The sequence below is a fragment of the Styela clava genome, chromosome 8 (assembly GCF_964204865.1).
Source record: "Styela clava chromosome 8, kaStyClav1.hap1.2, whole genome shotgun sequence".
NCBI classification, from domain to species: Eukaryota; Metazoa; Chordata; class Ascidiacea; order Stolidobranchia; family Styelidae; genus Styela; species Styela clava.
The window spans coordinates 15,071,259-15,080,366 of NC_135257.1; the positions used below are offsets into that span (position 1 = coordinate 15,071,259).

General features: G+C 34.0%; 1 protein-coding gene across 1 annotated transcript; it reads left to right on the forward strand.

The window, feature by feature from the left end:
* Window positions 1-1,511: 1,511 nt before the first annotated feature.
* LOC120345837 (sodium- and chloride-dependent betaine transporter-like) lies at window positions 1,512-8,438 on the forward strand. Its single transcript, XM_078115260.1, has 15 exons — window positions 1,512-1,643; window positions 1,826-1,931; window positions 2,821-2,927; window positions 3,324-3,457; window positions 3,591-3,717; window positions 4,090-4,234; window positions 4,549-4,684; window positions 4,771-4,905; window positions 5,272-5,375; window positions 5,697-5,821; window positions 5,990-6,102; window positions 6,514-6,648; window positions 6,874-7,077; window positions 7,180-7,347; window positions 8,242-8,438. The coding sequence occupies exons 2-15, from the start codon at window positions 1,846-1,848 to the stop codon at window positions 8,329-8,331; spliced, it is 1,809 nt and encodes a 602-aa protein (XP_077971386.1). The 5' UTR covers window positions 1,512-1,643; window positions 1,826-1,845; the 3' UTR covers window positions 8,332-8,438.
* The last annotated feature ends 670 nt before the right edge of the window (window positions 8,439-9,108 follow it).

Sequence of the window (9,108 nt, forward strand, 5' to 3'; positions counted from 1 at the left end):
GAACAGATTAAGACAAACCCTTACATCCTGAAACAAACGCCAACCAACAGACAAACATGCATTGGTAAAATAATATTAATAATAGCGTCAATTTGTCGGTCACTGTTAAAATTCTGCGTCCCGTGAACAGATACATTCTGCAACTGCGTACTTGAATGAACTAGATTCTTCTATATGATAAGCAATAAACTACATGATATTCGATTACAGCCTCGGGCAGTGATATAGGCCAAAATAAAATTGGGTTGAAAGATCGTTAATGAAGATTATAAACAATGAAGAACTGGACTTGCGGATTAAATATTTGCCGGGAATAGAGTATACTTGTCACATGGGATGATTGCGACTGACTTAATAACGATTGTCTTAAAATGAAAATTGTTTTAAAATTTTTGAAAATCTAATAATTCGGTAGAATAAATTTTATTTGATTCCACCATTGAGTGAGGATTTTTTTTACCCACATCCAAATCGAAATGAACGATCCCAGCACCCTATTTCCACGCAATATCGGAGTAAATTTATTCGAATATGCTGTTAAATGTTATTATTGTTCACCATACTTTTCTGAATCTCAGTTGTTTTCTTCGTTGATTTGTGTGCTTACACAATTATGGAGATACCTTCTGTAGATAAAAAGGCATTTTCAACTATAGCGTAGCCTGTACAGATTGAAATGTTCACAACTTAGGCTGTTTGTTGATTCGTATCCCATGCCAATTGAATTAGTCAGTAATTATTGCATTGATGACTGACCAAATAATTTGCGACAAGCATTACATCAGTAACAAGACCTCAAGACAGTTTGCTAAGTCCGATGAAGTAAGGTAGCACGTTACCGGTAGTCTTAAAAATGACTTCTCAGACAACTATGCGTTTAGCTGGTCAAGTAATATTTAATACTATTATCTTAGAGTTGGTCTACGAAATATTCTCGTTGTCTCGATTTTTAAAACATTTAATTATGATTGGTTTAATGTTAGTATGACTTTATGAATGATAGCGTCGGTACCGAAGTAAATGGTAAAGTTATCGCGCTGAAAACAGGATGTAGGTTTAGCTTCGGTATTGATAGTAAGGAATGAACTAAACGGAATTGCAACAGGAAACGGTTTTGAAAGCTGTAGTTTCCTGATAGATTGCAGATCAATGAGCGTAACATATTCCAATTGCTAACGTGAAAAGTATATGCGAGACTTTTGCGACCCTTTATTTTAAATTTTCTTTAACAAATCACTGTGAAATTTTTGAAGAAAGGTTGTGATAAAATACAAGGGCAAGACAAAAGGGCGAAAGCCTTCTCTACGGATTTGAACTCAGTACCTAGTCAAAGACCAAGCTCCAAACGTAGTATCGAGTATTTTGAATTGAATTTGTTTTAAATGTGAATAAACTGTTTCACGGAAACACATATAGCATTAAGACAAAGGAAAGACCAGCGGCGCTTGGAAATTCAGTAATATTTATATATTCATTGGTGTTAAATTAAAGTTTCACTGGCGTCCGACTCTCTGGAAGCTGGTAGGGCCTACCCCTTTAACGATCCGTATGGACTTATATATATCTAGTTTAATTTACTACACTTCAATCTATTTGCCAAACTCGAGTAAAAACAATTGATGTTATCGGGAAATTGATATGAGGTATGTTTAGTATTATTGATTGAGTATATGATATGGTAAAAATTACAGGACGGGCCACGCAATATGTTGACTATTTCGTTTATTTCTGGTGATCAAAACTCTTAGTACCAGCGTTTGCACACTTGAATTCGAGAAGTGCTATAGTGGCTATACAAGACTAATCACCATTATTTTGTTGTCAGCTGATATACTTTTAGTGTAAATGGAAGAACCAGTTTGTACAATGGACGTTGAAGAAAAACCAAAATTTGAAACTGACAATGCAGAACAAAGTAGAAAATCATCAAGGTATACTTACGCAAATTTTTAGTTTGGGTAGTCAATAAATTGAGTTATTATTTCTGGAACAATTCAATTGCACGGACCAATATGCTCTAGATTTTTTGCATATTCCAAAAATTTGGTTCCTTCGGCTCAAGTGCTTTCATTTTTATGCACAAAGATAAAACTGATTAAAAAAATAAAAGCAAAGAAAGTAAACAAAACAAGACTCTGGAAAATGCGAAAACAAAATAAGTTACAATGTAAAAAACGATTGACAACGACGGACCACGGGAAATGAGACTTCGATACTCTAGGTCTAAAACACTCTTTTCAACACGCAACTAAATAGTCAACGATTGTATAAGAGTACTGAAAACGATCACATCTGAGTGCCGCAGAATCGAATCCCAAAGTTAACGATTGTGTGAAATAATAGTTTGGAGTTGTTAACCAGTAAAACTGTTATCACCCCCCAGATCTTTCATGCATCAGGAAATTATACTCGGTTATTTATCTAAGCCTGTTTCAGATTATGCATTCACTTCCGTGAATAATATAAAACAATATAATTAAATATATAACTTTCCGAATCACACAAAATTTCCTCCTGTCACGCGCACGATCAAAATGATTGAAACTGGACAGCTATAATTTTAGGTGTTAATCACGCACTGGTAAAACTCATCAAATCAAATCATTTATTCCTGATTCGTGAATAATTAAAATGTTAAAAAGATCAAACATCCGGTATCTATGGCAAAATTAAGTAGCACAATTTTTCAATCTTCATAATTTGTGTGTATTGTGACACACTGTGAAACATTTTAACTTATTATCGCAACTATTAAACGTGCGTTTTAAAATTGTGGTTCGTAAACATGTAGTTGATTTTATAATTTGATTTCATTTTCAGAATAACCTGGAACAACAAATTTGAATTTATATTCAACGTCGTAGGCTATAATGTTGGATTAGGAAATGTTTGGAGATTTACTTATTTGTGTTTCAAGAACGGCGGGGGTGAGAACTGATTTTGGTGATATGTTTTGGACTGTACTCGCTTAATATCAATATATTCATTTTGATATTGCTAGGAACGTAAAGGTAGTAATTTTAGTTCATTTCTGCATCACGTGCTAGCTTCACAAAATATATAACAAATAAAACAGAATAGAAGAACTTTACTGTCTCGTTTCATAAAAGATTATCTGGACGAAAACACGACAAACCAAAACATGTATTTTTTAAAATCAATTCATAATCTGCTTTTTATCTTTGATAAAAATCCCGAAGTATTCTATTCAATGCTAAACTTTGACATGGCTACTGTTTTACGTTGGACAGAGTGTAGACATGTGAATAATACCGGACATACCATAACATTTTTATGTTATAGAGCAATTTTACACTGTTCAGGTGCATTTCTTATTCCCTATTTAATCGTTGCTGTATTCTGTGGAGTGCCGATGATGTTTATGGAAGTTGCAATAGGACAAATGACAAAACGAGGCTGCATTGCCGGAATAGACAATATGGTACCATTGATGAGGGTAAACAAATTTCAATGTATTCCATCACTCTTAAATATAAGGAACCATTTTCTGTCTAGACTAGCAATATTTATCACATTATCCGGAACTAATCTTCATATACATATCACAAGATTTGATTTTTTTTTTTCAGGGTGTCGGATATTCATCGATTCTGTTGACAAGCTATTATCTTGTTTATATTGCACTGGTTGTAGCCTGGTGTATAATATATTTGTTCAGATCATTTACGTTGGGATTACTACCTTGGGCAACATGTGGTAAGCAGAAAATATATTCCAATTGAGAGTATGGAATTAAAATTAGATTAAAAAATAAGTAAACAAAAATTGCTTATGTCAGAAATTGAAATAAAATTGAAAAAAGTGAATAAAAATTGACGACGATGGTCAAAACATTAGAAAACTTTTTCTGTGGTTATGGGGAATTAACATTGGAAAAGACTCAAATTAGACGTCAAAGCAGACTAAAAGAATACTCCCATTATAATCTCATTCTTATCAATGAATGTTATCAATTTTTTATATATTCCATTCAATAACGAAGCGTATGATTGGGGCATATACGAAATTAATTGTTCATTTTCAAATATTAAATAATTATTAAATTTTTGAAAAACATATGCTTCACAGATAATCAATGGAACACAAACGCGTGCATTCCTATTATTGATGAATACGGAAATAAAAGCCATTTTTTATTTTCGAACTCTTCCAACGACGTCGTCGATGCTACGAATACATCAGAACCCGTATTATCTACAGTTGAATTTTTTAAGTAATCTACGTTTTACATATTTTTGCAAAAAATAATTTTTATTAACTTGTTGTTGCATTTCACTGATGCATTACGTAATTTTGAGACATAACTATTTTAATGATTATTCATTAATTCCATACTCTTTATGCACTGGAAATTTTTCATTCTTAAATATTTCCCGCTCATAGCCTTCCGGAAAAGGGTTGAAGTGTATACCAATAGTGGTAGAGCAGCTTGAATTTTGCGTCCATACTTTAGGTAACCATTTTACTAAAAATTACAATGAAAAGAAGTTCTATACGAAGTTAGCCGTAAACTATTATTTTCTTTAGTAATTACATATTACAACGGACGGACGGAATTACGGACATGGGAAGCTTTTCAAACTGGAAAATATTTGGATGCTTTGTTGCTGGTTGGATATTAATATACATTTGTATTGTCAAAGGAATCAGAACTACAGGAAAGGTATTCTACTCCAAACCTATAACTTGTCCCATATTCCATGACACCGGATATTTTTATGCTAGTATTTATTTTATAATTTCTCACAGGTCGCGTATTTAACTGTTTGTTTACCATATATTGGAATGTTTGCGCTTTTGATCAGAGGAATAACATTAGACGGTGCAAGCAATGGAATTTTATATTATGTTACTCCAAATATAACGAAGCTAGCTGATCCACAGGTAATTTTTCACATCCTTTGCCGAATCAACAGCCGTTCGAAATGACCGTGTATTTCGTGCTCTTTGATTATGTGCCTTAGAACGTTTGCAACGCGTGTTTTGTAAAATATAATATGTATATATTTTGAATCGATGTAAATATAGCACTGATACCTGTTAAATGACAGCACTCGTATGCAAAGGCGCCGAGCGAACTTCATCGACAAAAGTGTACGATTTTGTATTAAGAAAGCTAAATTTATTGGTATTCAGACTAAAATTAGGACTTTCAAGTACAATACATAAAAGAAATTGGACAAGCTTATATCATACTGTCTGTTTCGATCATATATTAGTCGATTTTCAGGCGTATACAATTTGTTTTAGGTCTGGTTAGATGCAGGAAGTCAGGTGATATATTCCCTTGGACTTGCTTGTGGAGCTGTCATTGGATTAGGAAGCTACAACAAATCCAACTTCGATTGCTACAGGTAATACTCGTTATATTACTCTCACCGACTTTATATTTTTAGTATATATATCAAGCAAAATTTAAACCACAAATATTTAAAATCACCAGAGTTTGCAAGTCTTACCGAGTGTTTTATGTCCTACTTATAACTTTGTAGCAGGAATATAGTCAAGTGACTGCTATTTCCTTGAAGAATTTGACAGGTTTCACTCACAAATATTTCGATTACAGAAATATATTTGTGTTAGTGTACAGCGAGAGTCTTGAATCACTTAGAATGTCCTAATCCATGTTAATCTTTTTTATACATTGTCAGTTTATTTGTATTTTATTTCTATAGAAGTTCCTACTTTTTCGTTCTCACCTGCTGTGGCAGTTCTGTGTTTTTTGGATTCGTCGTTTTCAGCTTCCTAGGTCACATGGCTTCAGAACAAGGATTAGATGTTCAAGACGTATTCGAAGGGGGTTTGTATTTTGTTCGTCTGTATTAGCTGTTTCTGATTTTATATGTAATTTGTCAGATTATAATAGCGTTGCATAAGTAGGGTGCAACATTTTAAAGAATTGGATAATTAAAAGAAGACTATATTGCCGTTTTGAATCATTTTGCAATAATCTTTTTCACCGTTTCAGGACCAGGGCTCGTGTTCCAGGTTTTACCAGCAGAATTCGCACTGTTGCCAGGATCCCAAATCTGGTCTACAGTATTTTTCATAGCTTTACTCGGACTAGCTCTCGATGGCTCGGTAAGACTAGAAATCTAAACGCTTTTGACACTTAATGACGTTGCATAATCATGGTTTTTAGGGAAATTCCTGCTTTGAACATTCTACTTTTATTGCGGCAATCTGTCTTTGGGGATCGTTATCATAAATTCCAGTTTCTTTTGCCAAATACGATCAGTGTCGATTTAATTTCAATGCTGCGATTGACATATTTTGAAAACGTAAAGGTTATTATGGTGTTATTAAAAAGTCTGTGCTATTCCACTTCTTTTAATAGTTAATATAGCATGTGCCTGTTATAAATGACCATGGCTTGCCAAAGAATGAGTTTGTATGAGATAGTTTTAGGGAAACTTGGCCATAAAATCGTCGTCAAATTCGGTTCGTGCCAAACTAAAATATTGAAATCATTATGACAAAAATTATTTTTAGTATGAACCTTTGGAAGGAATAATCACCGCACTAGCAGATTACTATCCTTCGCATTTTGGACATCAAGGGTCGCATTATTGGAGAATTGGATTGTGCTTGGCACTACTGATTGTTGGATTACCGCAATTATTTGATGTGAGTACGAATAATGACGAATTGTATCACTAAATTTAACCCTGGTCATGCTGCAAAATGTCACAGCGACCGATATGTCATTGTGTTTATTAGAGGAAGCGGTTCATACACGCTTGCAGAAACGATATGTGCCCCATTGACAAGGCATACTGACAAAACGTACAAATCAACTGATATTGTAATTAGGCTATCACAGACACATTTAATAAATCGCTTATTTCACAGGGGGGAATTTACATATTCGAGGTAATCAATATGTATGGTGGAAGTGGCATCTGTATTTTATGGGTAGCATCTATCGAAACAATGACGATAAGTTGGATTTATGGAATTGATAAATTTTTTGACGACGTCACAAGTATGATTGGATATCGACCATCAATTTTGATTAGACACTGTTTAAAATACGTGACCCCAGCGATATGCATGGTTAGTACAGTCATATTTTTTTGTTTTGCAATCAAATATAACGATAGATTTATTCGATTGGAATGACTATAGAATCGAATCCACCAAACTTTTTTTCTACAGATGATATTTATTGCAATCTGCTCAATGTATAAACCGCTCGAGATGGGGAGTTACACCTATCCCTGGTGGGCTGATATGATCGGATGGGTGATATCAATATCGGTCGTTGCAAGCATACCTATCATTGCTATAAAGGCATTACTAGAAGCTGAAGGCACGTGGAAACAGGTTCGTGAACAATTAAATTGCATGGCATTCACACAATATATCAGCTTACAAATGCATAGCTGTGCGGACGATTAATAAGTACAATGCAAGAAACGCGTAATTTCCAGTTTAAGTTTTTGTATCGCACTGTAATTTCAATTTCCTTTTTCATTTTCTTGTGGCAAGATAAGTAGCAGTCTAGAATAAATATAACCACGCATATATATATATATATCCCTGTCAAAGGTATAAGCCAAATTATAAATATCGAATTCTTCGCAATAGGGAGTCCGAGCAAAATTAAAATACGAACAAACTTCGTAAACTTCGCATTTTGGCATTTCCCTGCACTAAGCATATCTAACACAGTTATTCACACGCTCATGAAATGCGAATCTATTCACACTATTTTCTGTAGGACGACAGGCTTTAAATTTTAATTACTGTTATATATTTGGGCGACTTTGAGACGATCTTTACTATCGATTTTACGGTTCACAGTAAAGGTATGGAAAATATCATTCATGATAAAAAAACAATCCAATAATAGAAAGCAAGAGCATGCTTTGATGCTGCTACGAATTATGTGCAGCCGCAATGGCATTATTTTCCCATACAACTTTTTAGTGGAGTGTCGAGCCGATAGCTAAATTTTAAAACAGCCACCATATGGCTGTGACGGTTTCTAAATTAGTTGAAACAGTGTGCAAGGTGGCCTTGGTCCGTTGGCACACTTTTGTAGATTCGCTGGTCAAGATAACAACAAGTATAGGTAGGAACAAATCAAAACATCAAGGCGCTGATTAAATATGGGTCAGCCCAAAATATCATGGAAATCGCGTTGTGCTCTCAAAAGAGTTAAAAATTGAAAGTTAAACGAAACTTTGCAGAGTAAAAAATGTTTTTGATTTTTAGAAGTGGAATATTTGCATCACCCCTAGACGCGAAACAAACTTGAAGATGAGGAATAAATTCGAATTGGATAAGTTTATCAACGAAGTTTAAAGCAGCTCTGACAACTGAACGATTGACATATTATAATTGAAGAATTTTCTTTGTCTACATATTTTTATATTCCGAATATATATAATACATGTATTTTTAAACATTGACTGACACGAACTTTGTCAAAGATGTGTAGTCCAATAGATACACTACTCAGCTATCAGAAAAACCTATTTGATTGCTAATAATTCAAACTGCAACACAAGAACATTGAAACGACGCTGAAACGGAAAAATTATATTTCAACGAGCAATTTATTTGATGCTGTCATTCATTGAGCTGTTTTTATATAATTTTGCAATTATGATCCTATGTTGGCAACAGTCTCCCGATTAACAAGTTCGCGCGAAATCAAACTTGAGTTATGTTGAGGCGAAGCGTGACTCCTATTCTAGTGTTGAAGATGGCGACCTATGCATTGCCGTTTTCAACACTGACTCTCGATGTCTAAAATTAGACTCGAGAGAGATCAGAATTTGCGCTGTTTGAAAAATACTACTTTCATTGCAGCAAAAGTAGACCTCAGACTAACACTAAAAATACTAAACATAAATATAATCGAATACATGCTTGACTCTTCAAAGTGTAGCTTTCAGATTGCAAAACAATCGACAGTTGATTGAAAAACAATCTCCTAAAATTAAATTACTATTATCAATTCTAAATATAAAAAAGGTAATTAAAATCTTGCATTGCAAATCTGCAATCCGAAGTAGGTCTAATCGAGATAAGCATTACGCTATTATGCAAAAGCGCGCGAGAGTATGGCGAAATTAC

What these genes read in the sequence shown, in the direction of transcription:
- LOC120345837 (XM_078115260.1), top strand. Translation starts at nt 1,846, where the DNA reads ATGGAAGAACCAGTTTGTACAATGGACGTTGAAGAAAAACCAAAATTT. An exon ending in CGAAGCTAGCTGATCCACAG is followed by an intron (nt 4,906 to 5,271) that starts GTAATTTTTCAC and finishes AATTTGTTTTAG; the next exon opens with GTCTGGTTAGATGCAGGAAG. An exon ending in GATTACCGCAATTATTTGAT is followed by an intron (nt 6,649 to 6,873) that starts GTGAGTACGAAT and finishes CTTATTTCACAG; the next exon opens with GGGGGAATTTACATATTCGA.